Raw genomic sequence first — 21,507 nt, forward strand, 5'->3', positions numbered from 1 at the left:
TGTCATAATAAATTCAATTTTATGAGAATTCGCGTATTCTTTTATTTCGCCTGAACATGATTTTAAAAACTTTGCAAAATCATTCATAAGACCTACAAAGTTCCGTCCGTTATCTGAATATATTTTTGAAGGTTTACCACGACGCGAAATGAACCTTTTCAACGCCAGTAGGTAAGCATCTGAAGAGAGATCGGTAACCAACTCTAAATGAACTGCGCGTGTAGCAAAGCATATAAATATACATAAATACGCCTTAACAGTTGTGGCTCCCCGACCTTTGCGGTTTAAAATGTAGAATGGACCCCCGTAGTCCACAGCGCAATTGACAAACGCGAACCCGGGTTCTAATCGCTCTGAAGGTAAATTACCCATAATAGGAGTTAGCGTTTTACCCTTAAAACGAACGCAAACAACACAGCTGTGTACCACTTTCCTAGCTAAATTCCTACCGCTTACAGGCCACCAGGCCTCGCGAAGCGAGAACAATATATGCTGCGGTCCTGCGTGCAATAATCTTTTGTGTTCATATCGGAACAATAAAACAGTAAAATGGTGCTTACTAGAAAGTAATATCGGGTGTTTCTTATCGTAATCAAACCTAGAAGAATTTGTAAGCCGTCCTCCGACTCTAATTACCTTGTTATTGTCAATGAACAAATTTAATTTGGCTAAGAAACCCTTTGCGATACATTTGTTCTTTGTCAATACATTGTGAACATCCGATAATGACTCCAATTGCGATAAGCGCGAGAGTAATATTTCAGATTCCCTCAGTTCATCTACAGTGAGCGCACCGGTTCGACGTGCATATTTATTGCGCGCGTTATGAATGAAGCGAAGTACATATGCGGCCGCGCGTTGCATACGGTTGAACTGAGAAAACCTGTCGAATGTAAATAGGTTATTGTTGTTATTGTCGTTGCATACCAGACTAGTCATAGGATTAGTTTTACGTTCGGGTATCTGGGACTCGTCTGGCAACAATGACGGATCGACACTCTGAGCATTATAATTAATGTCATGAAGGAAGTCGGGACCGGTCCACCAGAGACTGGAGGTGCGAAGTGCGTCCAACTGTACTCCCCTAGAAACCAAATCGGCCGGGTTGCACTTGCCGCTAACGTGATGCCACGAATGTTCTTTCGTTATTTCGTGGATTTCTGCAACCCTATTTTGAACGAAAGGTTTTAGTAAATTAGGCTGCATTCGGAGCCAACTTAAAGCAATTGTTGAATCGGTATAAAATATTACTCGGTTGAATTTTGCGCGGAACGATTCTTTTATTTTATTATATAATTTAGCGCCCAATAAACACGCGGACATTTCCAATCGAGGCGTACTCAACGGAGGCGAAATTGGGGCCACTTTACTTTTTGAGCATAGCAACCGGACGGTAACAGCTGATTTATCATCAATCGTTCGTACATAGGCGCAAGTGCCATAAGCTAATTGGCTTGCGTCTGAAAATATATGCAATTCTATACATATATGGTCATTGCACATAACATGGCGTGGTATGCGAATGCTAGGTAAAATAGCTAGATTGTTTACAAAGCGGTGCCAGGCTTGCGTGACGTCATCGGGAACCGCTGCGTCCCAATCCACCTTTAATAAAAACAACCGTTGTAATAAACATTTAGCGATAATTATCATCGGACTTAATAATCCGAGCGGATCAAAAACCTGTGATGCCGTGGATAATATTATGCGTTTTGTGACAGGTTTAGGATTTGACTCGTGTCGCGTATGATAGAACAATTCGTCACTTTTGTTGTACCAACCGAGACCTAAAGTCTTACTATGCGCGTGTTCGCCTAATGATAATTCCTTTGATGTATCATCATTATAACGTTGATCGGTACAATCGAAGTTAAAAACCCATTTTCGTAATGGGAAGCAACCAGAACTTAAAACTTTCGCGGTTTCGTCACAAATTCGTAGCAATTCGGGAATTGTAGACGATCCAGAGATCAAATCGTCTACGTAAAAATCGTCTCTAATCGTTCTAGCTACTTCGGGGTCATTACATTCTAGCGCCAACTGTTTGAGACACCTGCAACTGAGGAAGGCAGCGGCCGCCGTGCCGTATGTAACGGTACTCAGCTGATATATGTCAAGGTCGTCGCATGGATTATCGCGCCATAAAATAAGTTGTAAGTCGCGTTGAGATTCGTCAATTAAAACTTGTCTATAATGTTTTTCTATGTCGGCGCATGCAACAAACCTATTTTCGCGGAATCTCAGCAATATGGCAATCAAATCGCCTTGAATAGGTGCACCTACGCGTTGTATGTCGTTCAGCGACTTGCCACTGGTCGTGGGGGCGCTAGCGTCGTAAACGATTCTAAGACGTGTTTTTTGTGCATGTTCACGATAAATTCCATGGTGGGCCAGAAAGTAGTTAGGGGTTCCGTAGGTATATACTCGTTTCATATGACCTAACGCGAGATACTCTTTTATAAAGTCGCTGTACATGCCTTTATATATAGGATCGCGACTGAGACGTTTTTCTAACGACATAAAGCGTCTTTTTGCTTGCGCGAATGAGTCACCGAGAGATTCGGGAGGTTCTTTGAGAGGAAGTTGCACGCAAAACCTACCATCCTCGAGACGGGTGGTCGTTTTGACAAAATGGTCTTCGCATGCAATTTCCTCTTCGCTGCGCGAATCGTGCGATTTGTTGTTTGCCTGCACCTCCTCTATTTCCCAAAACCTACGTAATTGATTATCTAATGATGGCATGTCAAGAGATTGCGTAAAATTACAATTGATAGGCTTCGTGTTGCGCGTATTAGAGGAAACAGGTCCGGAAACAATCCATCCTAACTTAGTGTTTACTAAAAATGCCCCGTTTGTTAAGCGCGTTATCTCAACTTGACCTTCGAGGAGCTCCCAAAATAGGTCAGCTCCTATAAGTAACTCAACGGGTTGACTTTCATAAAAGTTAGGATCTGCCAGACGTACGTTATCTGGAATGCGGAATTGATTACGTTTGCTCGGAAACGTAGGCAATGATGAGGTTAATTGCGGTAAAACCCTACATTGTAATCGCGCCTTGAAATTGGTAACAAGTGAATTTATTTCGATTTCACATACTCGCGAACTATGTGTAGCTAAATTCATGATACCGTTTAATTCTTCAGTGGACTGTAACGATTGCGGATTTAATTTGTCACACAACGCTTCGGTAATTAGACAACCTTCGCTCCCATTGTCGAGAATCACTCGCGTTTTATGATAATTACCGTAATTATCTGGAATTTCGACTAGGGCAGTTGCTAACATTACAGGTCGCCTCGAAGACAATCGCGCGTATACGTCTTCGTCTATGTGTGCGTTCGATACCTGCAATACGTGTTGTGCGTGTGCGATATTATTATCAGTGATCGAGGAGGAGGAGGAGGGCGACCTTGATGCGTTGTCTGTTGCCAGCAATGCTACGGAGCGCTTGTCACTGGCACCTTCCTTCTCGTCCTCGTGAATTATGGAATTGTGTTTTTTGTTACACTTTCTACACGGGCCATATCGACATTCACTGGATGCATGTCCTGTTCGTAAACAATTCTCACACAAACTTTTATCGCGAACTAACTTTAATTTATCTTGCAAAGTTAAATCAATGAATGCTTGACACGAGTACAAAGGATGTTTACCGTTGCACATAAAACATATTTTTTTGTTTGGTGTTTGTTTGGAGTGAGATTTGTCGACGGACTTTTCGGTAACGATATTGCAGTGAACCTTTGGAGCCGTCTGCGCGTTATGAGTGTATGATTTTTTAGCATCATGCTGCGGATAAGTGCTATTAGTGTTAGACCGGCTGTGCGTAACCAATAAGGTTTCTAACATATCGGCGCGGTCGCGAATGAATTTAAGCAAATCATCTACCTTAAGCGCGGCTTTGTTTTCGTTCGACACTGGTAATAAAGTGCATTTATATTGCTCCCACTCACGTTCGGTGGTGGAATCTAATTTAGAGACAACTAAATAAATAATTAGTGTGTCCCAACTTTCTGTGGGCTCGCCGAGCAGTTTTAAAGCGCGTAAATTCTTTAAAACTGTATCTAATAACTTTCTTAACAGTGCCGGCGATTCTTTGTTAAGCGATTGTATAGAAAATAAGGCCTTTACGTGATTGTGCACTAGCAATCTACTATTGTCATACCGGTTCAATAGCAATTCCCAAGCAATCGTGTAATTATCTGCCGAAAACTCAAGTGAATCGATAACAAGAAGCGCATTACCCTTTAGCGATGACTTTAAATAATGGAACTTTTGAATGCTGGTTATTTCTTGCGAGTTATGCACTAAGGACGCAAATGTGTCACGGAATTGTAACCAGTGTTCATAAGATCCGTCGAAAGTTGGCAAAGAAATGACGGGGAGCCGAACTGTTTGGGCTAAATTATTCGAAGCTTGCAATTTAGGTTCGTTAGCTTTCTCCGAGCATTTCACCATACATTGAGTTTCAGCCAAAATCGCGTAATATTCGCTTTCGAATGCCTCTCTGGCTTGAAAAAGTGAGTCCATTTCGCTATCGGGTATTAAAATTTCTAGCTGATTATTAATTTCAGTAAAATCATCGAAAATACCCCGAGCTCCCTGCATGCGTAAATTAAGCTCTGTGCGCTGGGTATCGGACAAAATTAAACCCTCAAACGTTTTGACAAACTTTTTGAAATTAGTTAGCCTACATTTTACGGAACCTCGCCTACGGCTTAAATGTTTTATCTTTTCCAAGTCCGTTTCTTGATTAGGACCTAACGCGGCGTGAAACACAAGATCATCTTTGCCAGTCATTTTGCGAATCGAATAAAGGCAGGCGCCAAGTACTCACAGTTGCAATCACCACCACGGTCGAGCACAGCAAGGCAGCTAGCGGTAAAGCTGATGCGCTGCTTGCAGACTTTTGCGAAGGTCGACTCGACGACGTGCGATAGGGTCACAACGAAAGCACAAGCACTGGAATTGAGAAAAGCACGGTATGACGCAAGCGTAAAAGGGAAAGGTAGGAAAGGTAAGCTGGCTCGTCTCACCGAAGATCTTCACCGCTGCCGATGACTCAGGTCGTTACAGCACTCTGCCGATGCGTTCTCACATCCAATCCGTGTATCCAAGGCTGGTTGATATCCGGTCTCGATGGATCAAAATTTATGTCTGCGCGTATAGACATACGTTGGGGCTGATGGCCAGGATTTGCGCTGATGTGGATGGCAGGTTGTAGAAATGACGAAGGCAGCGGGTTCTTCGAATTAATTATATAATTCGGAATTTTTCTACATGGTTTTTGAATCAATTAACGTTATATAAAAGGAGCAAAAAATAAGTACGTATAAGCTACGTGGTAGTTCGGTGAGAGATCGAAATGTGAGTGTCATTCTCTGTCTTCATTGGTGCGCGCAGGGATGACGAGCCTCTACACCATTGGCTGCCGATCACGACATATACGCGATGGATGCCTCTCATTGGCTGCTGGTGACATGACGCGATAACATGTATGTGACGTAGGTGCATCGCAGCCGGGGATGAGCGCACGGGTCGCTAGGCGCGGCCAGGCTGAAGGTCACAGGCCGCCGCCAGTTTCTATGCGGTTTAGGTATGCCTTAACAATTATCTTACGTTATCTTGAGATCATTTGAAAGCATTGCTAGAAGTTGCGATAAAGTTGTCAAACTCAACAACATCAACATATTTTATTAGGTTGCCCTTTGTACCGCCAAAATTTTCTGTAATGGACTGGAGATTATTCTGGTTGACGAAGCCCATAAAACTCCATCAACTAAACAAATACTTATATACTAACAATAATTTCTCCATAAACGCTGGCTCGCTATTGTTTCGAAAATTAACAATAATCAATAATTGTGAAACTTTCCCCTTTCATAACATAAACAATACTTAAACTAAACAACAAACTTTAGCAGTCTTCGTTATACCCTTGTACCAAGTTTCAAACTTCGTTCGTGCGAATGAAGGAGCTATTATCGAGTAAGTACCCAGAAACGATGCCTTACCACGAATCTTGTTAGTCGATAAAATATAGGTGAAGGGGTAAGCTTCAGTAATTACTTATTACCTATGCTTCAAGAGACCAGTAAATAACAGAGACTAACCTAAACTAACCGGTACGTTATTATTGTAGATGGCGTTACATCAGCAACCTCATTTATTTTGGATAGCGCTTAGAACTCTTTTCGGGTACCGTTTTCACAAATGCTTGTCTGATTTCTGTACTACCGTACAGAAATGACACTTGCTACAAATCCGAAGTTTGACAGCGATTCAGGAACGAATTATGCTGTCCCTTTGTAATGTATGGCACTATCCCTTTCGACCATTTAGGGCTGTCAAACGTCAAGTTGTGCCAACCCTAATAATTGTTCGCAGCAATGCTGAGCCGAACGGAGCCGAGATAAGCCGAAAGGAGGAGTATCGCCCCATTGGCGGAAGTGCAAATCGGATATCGGATGGCCCCTATAAGAACAGCTGTTACTGTTAGATAGTGCCCTATTGCATCTACGTACGTTCATTGTGTGACCGCAAGTTGAGATCATGGATAATGGAACATGAACGGAGGTCCTTGCAATTTACGCGTCGCTGGTGTTTACTAGGTAATCTATAGCATGCGTCAGGTATACCTAAGTTAGGTTTGATAGAGAAATGTGCCTGGCACGAGTTTCGCGGCAGCCCCGATTACAGCAAGGTGCAGTGATAAGAATTCTCTACGCGATTACGTAAACGTAACGTCTATTGCGTTTTTAAACCTAGACGGTGCTAGCCTACCTAGCTATTACCATAGCCTATGTATGTACGCTTTCAAGTTTTCACGTGTAAAGGTTGCATGTGCCTACTGAGTAATTTAACCACATTCCCTTCAGCCCCCGGTCGCGGTCGTAAATGAAAATAATACTACCCTACCTTTCCCCATCTGCAGTCACAACTGCGTAGAACACATACATACACCAAAATAAATGCGGATGTAGTTTAGATACAAAGAAACCTGCTTGTAGCCTGCGTTGTAGACAGGGATGCCAGAGGGCCTACCGCGAAAATCGAAATTTCGTTAATAAACCTCCCAACACCCCTGAACCTGAACACTGGTGTTGCCTTTGAGCCATACTAGATGTCGCTTTTTTGGGGGCCCATCTTGTGCGGGCGAGTCACCGTCTGCCGGAAATAAAATTGAATACCGTTTTATTAGGCAGGCGTCCGGTTTTTTTTCCCATAGCCCAGTATTTAGTCAATCGCTTTCACCCAATAGCCCAGTTCATTTTAGATTCCATCAACTCTCAAATAAACTGAAATAAATGTCATATACTAAGAAAAAGTGACCAAGGCCTGCAGTGCCCCAGGCTGGCTACGTGTTGGCTTCGGCTCCTTGCACGCCTCCCAAAGGTCCGGAACACCATTGTTCCGTGATGGGAAAGACATGTTACAATAATAATAATATGCAAGAGCGATATAAGAGGCAGATAACGACATTTCGATTTTCGCGGTAGGCCCTTAGGTTTCCTTACAGCTAATCACCCCAATCAAACCCCCCAATTTACAAAAATCGCGTTTTCTGCGTTGCGTGCGTAACTCCATAGTTATCCCTTTTATGACGAGGTTACCTTTTGATTTGATAACGTCGAACTTCCTTCCCTTCAAGGTTATCTGACAACAGTTAATCTTTCATGTCTGACTTGTGTTTTTTTCGTGACTGTTGTGTATAAATCTGGGCATCATTAGATAAAAGTTAGCTTTTAGACTTAGCTATCCTCGTGCCGCCCAATGCGCAATACATTTTACAAAGTGACACTCAGCACAACCAATGCCGGATTTAGAGGTCTGGAGGCCTCGGGCAATAAAGGAGTGGAGGCCCCCTGGCCCCAAATTTTTTCCAAATAAAATGGTAAATTTACCGAATTCTCTATTGTGGGGGGGCCCTCTTTTGTGGAGGCCCGGGGCAGTAGCCCCGGTTGCCCTCCCCTAAATCCGGTCCTGAGCACAACTGCCCGGACTTTAGAAATTAAATTTAGAGCTAGACGCCCAGTATAGGGACCGTGCGCGTTGGAGGGTCTGCCATCTTGTGGTCTGAATCGGAACCATAAACAGGCACATGTACACGTCAAGTGTTTTCTTGTGCATAGTAGGTTCTGCCATCTTGTGGGCTACATCGGAACAATAAACATCACATTTACGCTTCGCGCCAAAAATCTGACAGCTCCTGTGCTGCCTCCTACAGTTCATGCACGCTCCCTATACAATACGCTGTACATTAACTATGGAAGGTAGAGGCAAGGAACAGAATCATAGGAAATCATCATAGGCAGAATTAACTGTTGCGAAAGTGTCTAGCTGTCAGCTATATATAATAGTTCCAAATCTCTCCAGAGTAGCGCTAGTGTAGCTAAAAACTTGGGCGTTATTGACGAAGTGAAGTGCGTTGTCTATGATTAGATTTATTTCTCAAGTTTTCTAGGTATTGTAGCGCCACCTATTTATAGTTTTTTGTCGGACACTTATATGGAGATTCTGTTCCTTGCCTCTACCTTCCATAACATTAACGTTTATTAGATGTCAGTTTTAAATTTTCCCGTTAAATTAGAATTCACCTAGAGGTCGCGAATGGTCGGTTCAGTGGCTACATTTTGATAGCTGACGTTTGACAGATATTCACAGACAAGTGTTTGACTACCGCAATTATTCAAGCATGCCGCTATTGCGCACGACACATAATCTTGACTTATGGAATGAATCACGGCTTTTTTCGTTTTGAGAGTAAGTTTTATTCACATATGCCCAGATTTTTTTTTTAAATCCAGCTTGGGTTCTTCATAAAAAAAATGTTTGAAATGCGTGGACAGTTACGACTTCAAAATATTATGTCGCAAATATTGCACACTGGGGGTTTAGCTGGTCTTGCGTTTTTTTTTCTTGGGCGGCTCGTGCCGCCGTATACTTTTCCACCTCCAGGGGGCTTACCGCGAAAACCGAAATTCGCAAATTGCGGGGATCTTTCTCTTTTACTCTTACTAAGACGTAATTAGAGTGACAGAGAAAAATGCCCGCAATTGACGAACTTCGATTTTCCCGGTAGGAGCCCAGATTCTAAAGCTACGCACATGTGCAGTTACGAGGGAGTCGGTAAATTAGTTGCCTAGAGCTTCCTCGTAGCTCTACCAACGATTAATAATCTGAACTCCGTTGTTTCAGATACACCGGGCACTGTCCTATGCTAAAGTTCCGTTACGGCAAATGTTACGGAGACAACACGAGGCAGATTCTCAAGGAGATCAAGTCGAATGGCCTGTTCAAGTGAGTAACATAATAGAGTAGCATTTTTTGTCATGTAGGTTATGTAGGTATGAAGCGCTGGTGGCCTAGCGGTAAGAGGGTGCGACTTGCAATACGGAGGTCGCGGGATCAAACCCCGGCTCATACCAATGAGTTTTTCGGAACTTATGTACGAAATGTCATTTGATATTCACCAGTCGCTTTTCGATGAAGGAAAACATCGTGAGGAAACCGGACTAATCCCAATAAGGCCTAGTTAATCCTCCGAGTTGAAAGGTCAGATGGCAGTCGCTTTCTTAAAAAGTAGTGCCTACGTTAATTCTCGGGATTAGTTGCCAAGCGGACACTTCACTTGCACCGCATCCATATAATTTGTTCTTCAGCTGTCAATTTAAAAATTGAGGCAGGTCTGATGTGAAGCATCTACCAGTTGCCCGCAAATATGTTTGAGCTCCTTAAACTTCAGACTTGCGCATGTAGAGTTCATTATAGATAGTTGCGTTTTGCGTTACAATTAATCATCCCTAGATCAAGAGTTACTCTCCTTCTAAGTATGCAAGACAAGGTATAAAATTAAAGGTAAGTATGATAATAACCTAACGCCTATTTTACAGCAAGCCGCTAGAATACCGCCGCGGCGACAACTACGAGCTAGACCGCATGCCGCGCTGCGACGCGCCGCGCCGCGACGCGTACGACGGCATCGGCCGGGCGCCTGCCTACATGACCGGCTACACGGGCTACGTTCCCGGAATGAACTTTAGGTAATTTACAGCAATCCGATAGAATACGGCCGAGACAACTACAAGCTAGACGGCATGCCGCCCTCGACACACCGCGCCGCGACGCATACGACAGCATCGGCCAACAACGGCAACAACCTACCTACATGACCTACCTAGTACCTACCTACATGGCTACACGGGATACGTTCCCGGAATGAACTTTAGGTACTTATCTACCCCTCCTCGCTATCAGTACCATCAAGCCCACTGCTGGACATAGGCCCCGGAGTTTTAACACTCACATAACAAGTCTTCGGTCGATTTGATCTCCTACAGTTAATAATTAACAGGTATGAAGACTCTAGGATAGCCCCATCCAGCCGGCAGTCTGTCTCGAAACTCTTAACTAAACCTTAACAATAAATTTTGCCGGTTAGAAATAAACTTGCCTGAACATGCTGAGGGCTAATCTTGCTTTTGTCGCGTGTTAAATGTCATGATTTACATAATCTGCTCTCTAAAAGTTGTAAGTTTTTTGCAGATACGGCAAATCATACGGACGAGCAGCGGACGACTGTATAGCAGACTTCGAAGAGAACCAGCGGGCGTTGCGCCGGCGAGCCGACTTGAACCGAACCCACGCACGCTCACGGAGTGCGCCCAAAATGGAGACCATACATTCTAGGGACGAGATCCGGAGAGACCTGAACCGGTTCAGAGAGATCAATAAGTACAAAGGTAAGAATATCTTCCCAGAATTATGTCGAACATGGTCGGCACTGAACCCACACGTGCTCACGAAGCGCGCACACGGTGGAAACCGTGCATTATTACTTATTAGAATGGCATTTGTTTTATAATATTAAAACAAGCCTTAATTATCTACTTTAAGTCTAAAATGAAAATGGTTAAAGTCTTAATAGTTACTATTATGTTTGGGAGAGGACACTGACTTCTGTAACACAGGTTTTTACCTAGCTCAGAAGTCAGGGACTTCAACACTAAAATGTACTTACCTTAATGCCAATAAAATTTTTTTTATTTTATTTTATTTATTTATTCTAGGAACGAGATATGGAAAAACCTCAACCTGCTTAGAGAGATTAGGCACTAGAAGTTTCCACAAGTGCTTGACAAAATAAAACTGTAATCTGGACTCAACAGTTCGTTTAGTGTACTCGTAAAAACGACCTTAGTTACGAAATAGTTCAATATGCTAACGTTTTCGTCTAGTAATCTGTATAATTGTATCTATATCAAAGAGAATTTGAAATAGAGGTGGATTGTCAAAGAAAACTTTGTAGCCACAGTAAATTTACTGCCATCTAGAAAAATGGCAGTAAATTGCAAGCAATTGGCAAGTATAGAAACACTTGATTATAACTTTTAGAATGCCATTTGACTTTTATCCTTATTCTTTCACTAATATGTATTAAATTTGTTAAATATAAAAAAAGTGGCGGCATCTTACCGGGCATCGGCTAAAGGTTGTGGCGCCATCGCTCGAAACGATGCCGCCATACTTTTGGCCTTTAGATGGAGCCACTTTTGCTATTTAACAAATTTAACACATAGTAAAAAATAATCTATACCTCATGTTTTTGCACCGCCTACAACTTATCTGCTTTGCCTAAAGGTTGACTGGTGGAGAATGCCTTACGGCATTAAGTTCGCCTATTGTACAGTGTGTTTTCTTATGTGCAATATAAAGTTTTCTCTATTTCAAATTCTCTTTGCCTATACACGGTGCTCACGAGGAACCCGAAAGATTTTGACAGTGTATTACTGATCACATTTAGAGACTAAAATGTCATATAAACTTTTCTGGATCTGGATTTCGCCTAGTTTCAGAGTTAATACCAATGAAAAAAAAAACATCTTCTTATCGTAACTTAGTGCAAAACGCCTTTTGATCGCGATGATGCTATATGGGGCGTAGTCGAAATATAGGGACCGTGCGCGTTGGAGGGTCTGCCATCTTGTGGCCTGAATCGGAACCATAAACATGCACATGTACACGTCACGTGTTTTCTTGTGCATAGTAGGTTCTGCCATCTTGTGGGCTACATCGGAACTAAAAACATCACATTTACGCCTCGCGCCAAAAATCTGACGGCTCCTGTGTTGCCTCCTACAGTTCATGCATGCTCCCTATCCTTATTGATAGATGTCAAAAAGTGACAAGTAACCTTTGCAAGAACTAGACCTTACAAAAAAAAAATCGTAAAAGAATTTTTTTTTGGCGAAATTTACTGAAACTATATAACATTTTTTCCTTCTTTTGGCCTCAGAAGTACGTGGTCAAAATCTTACGGTTTCCTCGTGAGCACCGTATATATATTCCTTCATTTTTGTTTCAGAAAACACAATATCTCCCGAATTCCCACCTATCGCCGGGTACACAGGCCACATCCCCCGCATCAAGGGCTCCGAGGCCTCGTTGAGCCAGCGCTACCACTGCGCCGCCAAGCGAGGCCTAGAGCTCATCCAACTCGAGCGCGACAAGAGGAAGGAGCTCCACAACGCCGACGGCAACATTAAGGCGATCCTGAAGGACAAGGATAGGAAGTTCTCGTATTGGAACTGGGGATAGCATACGGGCAGGAGAATGTTCTTTGGCAAGTGCCGGTAGACATTCTTCTAAATTGTGTTGGTTGTTAAGAATTTTAAGAGATTGTGTTGTTTGATAAATTGTCTGGAACTTGACGCGATTCGCTCTATCGATATTTTGTACTAGGAAAAAAAGAGAAGAATAGGTAGATTCTATGCGAGTTTACCTGTCGTGCCGTGAAATATAATAAGAAAATTAATAACTACACAGAAAAAGCAAAGCCACATAATAAAAACCGACAAATGAGAGCATTTGTACTACGCGAAGTTTTTAAGTCTTCCAGGGGAAGAGAGTTATGTTATGATATACCTATGCCCGATAATATCTAAAAAATTGCAATTACAAGGACCACATTCCACGCATCAAGTGCTCCTAGGTCTAAACAAATGCAAATCTGGTTTTAACCCAAATGAAATTTTGAAATTTACTGCTACATTTCACTTGCTAGGCCTTCCAATTGCTCTTTGGGTTGAAGGAGGATATACCTATTTATAAATGTTGTAATCGAGATCATTTGCAACAGTTTCGAATTTTGTCAAATCCGTCCACTATATTTACGACACTCGAATTCAAGAGTCGAAAACAAACAAGGTCATCCTTGATTTATACTTATTAGTAAATTGGGTACTTGACACATGTTGAATATAATGCACACACACATAATAACAACATGCTGAATATTATACACATGTTATATATATTTAGGACTATTGTAATGTGACGTCACATTACAATATAATTTTTCACACCATCCTGCTCGACAATGTCAAATTATATATCATGCAAACCTTACCGAAAGCAAATCATTGTAGCCCTTAGCTTTAGCCGGGTAGTAATATTGTACTGAATTTCATTATAATGTGATTTCACTTCTCATAGTTCTCATTGTTGTTTTTAAAGCCTAATTTCGTGAAGCCCGTACGGCGACACACGCGGCGCGGCGGAATCCAATTTATTTATTCGAAAATCGTACTGGCAGCATAAGCTGAATATTGTTTATGAATAAATAAATTGGAAAAAAAAGCCGCGAGTGCTACAAGACGCTTGACGCTGTGTATCAAACATTCATCTTCATATTTGTATTTCTAGTAGCCTTCGTTTTTTTATTGGCTCGCAGGAGGTAAGAAAAGTATACTCCTCGGAGATAAAGCTGTTTTTGTCTTGTAAAACAGTACTTTATCCCCTTGGTGTATAATCTACTATTGTTAGAGGCGTTGCAATCGTCAAGTGCGAGCATCAGACTAACTCTTATTTCTGACCTTTGTGTTGCTTAAATGCCATAAGTCCCATATAGATATTTGATCCTCAGGAAAATCAAGATCGATTGACATTATTTCCAAAAGCTGTCCGAGCGAGATACCGATTGGCACGACCCCCTGTGCATTTTGCGCGCACCAATCAGCGAGCGTATCATAGGTATCAATATCAAAACCTTAAGACTCACACGAACAAAGCCATACAAGGGTCAAAATGTTTTTCGTTGTCTTGTTTTTTGTCCCCAATAAAATGTGACGGAGTGTAGCTTTATGTACATATACTTACTTCACTGGCTCAGTGACCCAAACAGGATCTTAGCCTCTGACACTTCGCGCCAGTTGGGTATTCCGAGGGCGAAATAGTACATTACGATACAAGTGCGAAAAATAGGAAATTCAAAACGAGTGGCGATAAATTAAAACACGACCGAAGGGAGTATTTTAAATCGACACGAGTTGCGAATTACCTATTCGCACATGTATCGTACAACGTTTTACAGTACATATGGCCCTTTAAATGTTTGACACAGTAACGTAATATGCTAATTTGTGCACTAGTGCGGTAAAGTAGCACCATATGTACTGTAAAGGTCTTTTAAGGCTTCGTCACTCCAGCGGTATCTGGGGCGGCAGACGGACGTTTTCCACCCGGGTGCCCCACATACGCTCTCCTCACAGCACGATCCTCACCATCCTCTCCAGGTGACCGAGCCAGCGGAATCGTATGGCTTTGATCTCGCCAATTATATTGGGCATCGCAACCAGCTCCTCTAACTCCCTAATCTTCCTACGCCTCCAAGGTCCATCTTCATCTCCGATAGATCCCAGAATCTTCCGCCAGATTTTTCTCTCCGCCACTAAGAGCTTGCTCTCTTTTTTCTGAGAGTCCAAGCTACATATATGAGATGAAAATTTGCTTTTAATTTTTCTTTGGTAAAAGTCATTCCACGGCTATAAAAAACATGCAATAACACTCTTTTTTTATATATATATTTGATAAAATGCCTACAGGCGTGACAGAGTTGTCCAAAACGAGACGTAACGAAAAGAATTTCGACCCACAATTAAAGTTACACCTCGTTTTAAAACGACATTCAGTAACATAATATATATATTAAGTAGATTCAGATCTGCTACTGTAATAAGTACAAATAAATTAGAGTTAGACCAAGCTAAGTTGGCAGCGATTTTGATAGCACAGACTGCAAGTGTTATTTAAAACGTCATAATTTCATAGAAGTATACTCTAGAGCGAGTAGAAGTTTTTAGGTACTCACAAAACTTATTTCATTGAGTATCATTTTTCACAACAAAAACAAGTACCAGATATAGATATACTTATATGTTACGTCATTTTATTCATGTAATTTAAGCATGTCGTTTCAAAATGAAAACGTAACTTCCATTGTATTGGAGCGGTTTTTTGCAGCTGTTTCGTGGGACCTTTAACAGATTTTACAGTACATATGGTGCTACTTTACCGCACTAGTGCGAAAATTAGCATATTACGTTTCTGTGTCGAACATTTAAAGGGCCATATGTACTGTAAAACGTTGTACGATACACGTGCGAATAGGTATTTCGCAACTCGTGTCGATTTAAAACACTCACTTCGGTCGTGTTTTAATTTATCGCCACTTGTTTCGAATTTCCTATTTTTCGCACTTGTATCGTAATGTACTATCTATTACAATCAGTACCCCTAGTGTAAATAAATTCGATTTCGAAACGTGACGTACGCGTTTGCCTTTAGTCTCATTTTGTATGTGATTTAGAAATAGCGCGCCACGCGGGACGTTTTGGAAACTCAAAATCCTATACAAAATGAGACTTAACGCAAACGCGTTCGTCACGTTATGATGTCGATTAAATTTACACTAGGGGTACTGAATATCGCTCAAACTCGTGAAGTAATAGCTATTATATATGTGTATTAACAGGATGAGATAAGTGCAGGATGTTAATATCAATACAATAGACATCGTCATAACGTAATGTTATGATGACTGGTACCTATTACAGTATTATTAGAGTAAATACGGCATTCAAAGAGTATTTCTAAAGATACTTCGAATTTGTTAATGCATTTTTATATTTATAAGCTGTAAAATATAGTTTTTAGGTCTAAATGTTTTGAACTGATGTTGAAAATAAAATTAAATAGATATTTGAGTATTGATGTTTTATTTTAATACCTTATTTGTTATTTTTAACAAAGACATATAAAAATATACTATTAAATTATAGAAATTGTATTTAAATATGCATATCTATTGCTTTTAGATACGTTAGTACAATTGTCATGTTTAGACAACTAGTAATTATTTTAATCTTATCTTATCTTAATAATAAATTTAAATTATCACTTATAGTGTATATTTTAGTTTACACTGACCAATTCGTTTTTAATTTGTATTAAGGCACCACGTTGAGTAATGCTAATTAAATTTAAATGCAATAAATACTTGTACCTAAAAAAAAAATAAAAACTATCTCTTATCTCAGGCACTCTACAACTACATAAATGTGGACTTAACTTTTAAAATTCGGTGTCATAGTTCTACCATCTTCCCAGTTTTCTCACACACACCATCTACAATTATCTCACTGTCATCATCCTCTGGTGTCTGTTGTGACAGATTCAGGTCACTCACAGACTCCTTCCGGTCACTCACAGACCCTTTCCGGTCACTGGCAAGCTCTAGCATTAAAGTTTCGAGTTTCTGAGCCTTCCTGGTCTCGTTGTGGGTGATGAGGGCACAGAGGTGCTCCGTTAATAACTCCTTCTTCTCTTTTTCCTTTTGTAGATTAATTTTCGCCTGGAGAAACTCTTTCTCTATTTTAAGGTAGTGTTTCCTGAAAAAAAAAATCGTAAATCGAGATTAGTTTTTACTGAAAAAAGATTTTTGAAAACCAAATAAACTGTTCATGATGTCTAAAAATATGAAGATAGTGGACAACTGTGTCTCCATACAAACATAGTCCCCATATTCCTCTCTGGATATTAACTGGCACTACTTTTAAACAATTTGATGTATGTAACCATAGCTTTGCCTCTTCATTTGAGTTTAATATACATGAAATTCTGTTCAATAATGAATTGTCATTGGATATTGGATTGGATATTGATACAAGGAGGAAAATGAGGACTTTGTTTGTATGGAGAAGCGTTCGACCACTATCCTCTTAATGTTCATAAAATGTAGCATTATAAAAGATTGAATTGAAAACAGGAAAAAAGTAAGAATAACTGCATTGGAAGATTGGGATTTTTTTAATCAAACCAGTGGTGGTCCAGCAAAAACTGAATTCCATAATAGAATATCTATAGGAATCCAATTACGATTATAGATAGGAGCTTGTAATCTCTCTACCCACCTTCAGGGGATAGAATTACTATGTCCATTTCCATGGCAGCGCATTATATATATAGCCATCTATTTCTGATCCTTGAGAACAACATTGTTAATATTTTTTATTAGAAACTAGAGAATGTCCCGCAGTTCGGTGTGCCTTTTGGGATAGGCCTCCTCCGACATTCTCCACTGTAACTGTGGAGTTGCAGAGGATAGAGCATTAATCTATACTAAATATGGAAATATGTAGGTATCCCAGACGGTAGCTAAAATCGTAAAAAGTATAGTTAACACTTACTCTGCCTCTGCATAACTCAGGCACGCCTGATCTATCTTCTTTCTTAGCACTGACACATCCTGTGAGAACTGCCCGTCTAGCACTTGCAGTTCCTTCTTTATCTTTTCCAGTCTTACTACTTCTTCTGCCGTTTGTTTTGTCCTGAAATTGCAAATAATATAATTAAATTATGATTTTAGTACTTATATAAATTGCACTCCTCACAAAAAGAAGGACAAGTCAAGTCACAAATAGTAAAATTAGGTGAAATAGTGAGTGGTGTTATCACTAAGGAACAATATCTTCCAGAAATCCTTTGGATAGCTGAACTATTGCAAGAACTTTCTAGGATTGAGAAGGTGCACAATTTCATATTTTTTTATAAATTGGTTGAAAAAAACGTCTAACATACCATATAGGTTTTCTAATGAGATTGAGAAATTTGTTATTAAACATAGTTTTGTTCTACTTCTAAACATGCTTCACACACAAGATAGATTTCAAATACAATAAAAACTAGGCAATGTGACAAAGTGATAGCTAATCAACTACTTCAATGTGATAACATCATGAATCATGTCAAGATTAAATTTGAAACTCCCACTCACTCTGTCCGATTTGGCTTGCTGTTAAAATGTTGAAGTATTTTTGTATTCGGATTTCTTTTGGATATTATAATATATTATGGATATTATAATATTTTAGGTTAGGTTGCAAAGAAATGTTATATGAATAGACAATAAAAAGAATAAAGTTTATTGATTTAATGGTTGGAGAAGCCTTAAAATAAATTTAAAATATAAACTGAAATACCCAGACTGTCAAGAAATTAAAGAAAATGTGACAAGGCCCTCCCGTGGTGGAATTGTAAATTTAAAATACTTTATACCATCTTAAAAAACCTTGATTTTGTATTCTGGATACTCAAATGACAATTCAACTAACCAATTCTGGTATATAAACTTGAAACTTTGTATTTCTGATGTAAATAAAAGGAAAAAGAATGGATAGAAAAAGCCATTTCACAAGTAAATGGGTCATTCTACAAAATTCTCATTCCCCTGGACATACTAACTCGAAAATTCTCAGGAGATGCTTTACTAGCATCTCCTTTTTGGTGACTGAGTAACCCATGCTAAGTTCTATCTACAACCATAACAGCTGAACAGAATCTCCTAGGAATTTGTGAATAGGTATAGCCAGGGAAATGAGGTTGCTGTAGAATAAATGATACTATGCAGTACTATCCACATTTATCAAAGTAATCTCACCTGTCAGCCAAAGCCTTTGCCAGCATTTCCTTCCGCTTCTTATTCTGTTCCTCCATAATCTTTTGTTTCAGTTGCAATTCCTCCAACTTCGCACCGTGAGCCGCCAACTCATCTTCGGTGTAATTATCTACACTCCTCACCAAATCTGGTGTGACACCTGTACTGGTTTTCCTACTATCTAAATGATTTTCCATCACATCAGTTTTAGGATCTTTTTCATCTATGTCATTTGCTTCTCCACCGGACACATCATCTTCATTGTTCAAATCAATGGTACTTGTGCTGATATTGTCTAAATCGCTTGAATCATTATTGTTATATTCTGTGATTGGTTTGTTTTTTAAACTGAGCCGGCATTTATCAAACATTACATCAATTGCTTCATCCGAGCTCTGTTTTTGTAGAGGCAGTTTGTATTGATTATTTGCCCTTTTCTGCTTCACACCAATTTGGGCCTTTTTGGCATTAGTTGTGACTTTAGATTCTGTTAAAAAAAAAATTAATCACATTTTATCAACTGTATCTCTAGGTATCAGAATGGATAATGCTAGTAAAGTACTTTCACTTCTTATTGAAGAGAGAGAAGAGAAGGGTGGTTTAGATTACATATATGGATTATGTCAATAATCACAAAAAACATGAGAATGCTAATGTTGCAGGTGCAACAAAAACTACCAATTATCTCATCTTCCTCCACGATGACGTAATTATGCCTACTAGGTATGCTAATATTTTTATGAATGATATTAAAGAGGGCAACTAACATTAAGATAAGAATAAATTAACAATAAAGTCATCCATGCATGACACATTAATTCACAGTTACAGTTGTACGGGAAAGGGCTTAATAAGTAACATATTAGTTTCAGTAACGCTATTATCTCAGAATGTAAAGTTAATATAGGTACAACACGTGAACTGCTTTTACGAAGGTAGGTAAGTGAGGTCTGTTTATTTTTCAGTTGATTTTGGCCGTTATTATAACTTATTAATTAGTAGACAAGGCCAGGTTATTTATTCTTCGCTTACCGATGTTTGAGCCTGTCTCCACGGATTTGATCCGCTTTAAATCTTCTTCACTGAATCCAGTAAACGTAGACGACATTGTATCGTAATGACGACCACCTACTATATTTTAATTCTGTCTTATTTTGAGCGAGTGATAATAAAGTTCATTGTTAGTTTAAATAAGAAAACCAATTTCAAATCTAGACAACACGCGCTGTGTGAGCAATGTTTTGCTGGCAAAAAGATAAAAGATGACGTGCCGTGCGAACTGATACAGACAGTAATGTCAAAGATGTGTCAAAATGAAAGAGTAGGTTAAGCGATTAATGTCATAACTGGAATAGCTTATAACCAAAAAACAGTGTTCAAAAAGTTTAGCATCCCCATAAACAACGTCTTTAAAAAAAAAGTTAGTGGCGGCATCATCTATACTATTGTATGTCTATGTCTATACTCAACAGCGTTTTTAGGTTATTCGGTGAATAACTGAATTTGTATTTATTTTAACTGTTAAACGGAAAAGGTACTATTGTGATATATTCTAAAGCTATTTATATCATAATTTTCATGCGAAACTTATTTGTGAATTGTGTATTTTCCAGACAAATAACCAACCCTAAAAATGGCAGCGGCTATGCCCATCAATCCCAAACCTTTCCTCAACAGTTTGACAGGGAAGTCCGTGCTTGTGAGGCTAAAATGGGGCCATGAATACAAAGGGCTCTTGGTGTCCGCCGATGGTTACATGAATCTACAATTAGCTAACACCGAGGAAATTGTTGACGGCAAATGCACAGGTTAGTTTGGACATCAAATAAATAGCTTGCATGTTGAACTGTTTTGTTATTTATTTCCCAAAACTGTAAGTCAAAAATTGCACGTATACAAACCCGACCGAAACCACGCCTTTATATGAAGTTGTGGCGGCGAAAAGGTTAAGGTTTCTATAGTTCTTTGCAATACGGAATTTTATTATCCTTCCTCGATTTATAGAAATAAAAAAGCAGTCTTTTATCATATACTCCTAATTTTCAGGAAATCTTGGAGAAGTTCTAATCAGATGTAACAATGTTCTGTATGTGCGAGGGGCAGAAGAAGAAGATGAAGAGGGAGAAATGAAAGAATAACTTTTAGTCTATAATTTTAATAAGTTTACTAGGGTACTGGACTTACGGAGACCATGAAACTGGTAAAAGGATCTGTACTGAGTGAGCCAATGACTTTATTTTGGTAACCAAACTTTAACATACACATTCCTAACCAAACCGCTGAGAATAATGGAACCAATGATGTTATTATAAGTTTATAGAATTTAAACTTGAGTCTGGATATATGTTTTCCATTTGAATCAGAAACTAATGATTTACATGGAAACAATCATGTATGAGACTTGTGGTTATAGCCTGTCCAATTTCTAAGATCAAGTTTGCCATAATTTACTATGGCATACTTGATCTTAGAAATACAGACTGACTATACTTAACAAGGGATTCTTTTAGTTAGTTTCATGAACTCTACTCAGAGTGTTTGTGGAACATTGCACCAACTGTTGAATTGAATTATTCAATTTTGTGATTTTCTTAAATAATAAGAATCTATTCCAACTTGTGTTGTTTTTATCTACAAAAATTTGTACATTTTCCATTATTTCACTTAAGGCCAGTTGCACCAACCAAAATTGATAGACTGATCAGCATTAGCTGGTAAAGAATTATGAATAAACA

General features: G+C 39.6%; 3 protein-coding genes across 4 annotated transcripts in view; 2 read left to right on the plus strand and 1 right to left on the minus strand.

Annotated features, from left to right (window-relative positions):
• Positions 1–16,043, plus strand: part of LOC133523776 (ciliary microtubule inner protein 2B-like) — a 41,159-nt gene extending 25,116 nt beyond the window's left edge. The window contains exons 2-5 of the mRNA XM_061859507.1: positions 9,199–9,300; positions 9,894–10,043; positions 10,546–10,742; positions 12,365–16,043. Coding sequence (XP_061715491.1) covers positions 9,199–9,300; positions 9,894–10,043; positions 10,546–10,742; positions 12,365–12,597 — 682 coding nt within the window. The 3' untranslated portion in view covers positions 12,598–16,043. The remainder of the gene's footprint in view (positions 1–9,198; positions 9,301–9,893; positions 10,044–10,545; positions 10,743–12,364) is intronic.
• On the minus strand, positions 16,039–20,066 carry LOC133523775 (RAB6-interacting golgin). 2 transcript variants are annotated; one of them, XM_061859504.1, is made up of 5 exons: positions 19,805–20,066; positions 18,776–19,259; positions 18,113–18,130; positions 17,526–17,666; positions 16,039–16,727 (listed from the first exon to the last, which is right to left on the minus strand). In XM_061859504.1, exons 1-5 carry the CDS (start codon positions 19,878–19,880, stop codon positions 16,424–16,426), a joined length of 1,023 nt encoding a protein of 340 aa, XP_061715488.1. In that variant the 5' UTR covers positions 19,881–20,066; the 3' UTR covers positions 16,039–16,423. The 2 variants fall into 2 exon arrangements, with proteins under 2 accessions (XP_061715488.1, XP_061715490.1); XM_061859506.1 differs by lacking the exon at positions 18,113–18,130 and having other exon boundaries at positions 19,805–20,054.
• Positions 20,067–20,227: 161 nt separating this feature from the next.
• On the plus strand, positions 20,228–21,387 carry LOC133523778 (small nuclear ribonucleoprotein F). Its single transcript, XM_061859510.1, has 3 exons — positions 20,228–20,306; positions 20,386–20,580; positions 20,819–21,387. Exons 2-3 carry the CDS (start codon positions 20,406–20,408, stop codon positions 20,908–20,910), a joined length of 267 nt encoding a protein of 88 aa, XP_061715494.1. The 5' UTR covers positions 20,228–20,306; positions 20,386–20,405; the 3' UTR covers positions 20,911–21,387.
• Positions 21,388–21,507: the final 120 nt, after the last annotated feature.

The sequence above is a fragment of the Cydia pomonella genome, chromosome 12 (genome assembly GCF_033807575.1).
Source record: "Cydia pomonella isolate Wapato2018A chromosome 12, ilCydPomo1, whole genome shotgun sequence".
Classification (NCBI taxonomy): domain Eukaryota; kingdom Metazoa; phylum Arthropoda; class Insecta; order Lepidoptera; family Tortricidae; genus Cydia; species Cydia pomonella.

Bases quoted from the DNA above. Each gene is read 5' to 3' on its own strand.
- LOC133523775 (XM_061859504.1), bottom strand. From the start codon at position 19,880: ATGTCGTCTACGTTTACTGGATTCAGTGAAGAAGATTTAAAGCGGATC. The intron at 19,260-19,804 runs GTAAGCGAAGAA...TTTTTTTAACAG, and splicing joins GGAGACAGGCTCAAACATCG to AATCTAAAGTCACAACTAAT. The intron at 16,728-17,525 runs GTAAGTGTTAAC...TTTTTTTTTCAG, and splicing joins CTGAGTTATGCAGAGGCAGA to GAAACACTACCTTAAAATAG.
- LOC133523778 (XM_061859510.1), top strand. From the start codon at position 20,406: ATGGCAGCGGCTATGCCCATCAATCCCAAACCTTTCCTCAACAGTTTG. The intron at 20,581-20,818 runs GTTAGTTTGGAC...CCTAATTTTCAG, and splicing joins TGTTGACGGCAAATGCACAG to GAAATCTTGGAGAAGTTCTA.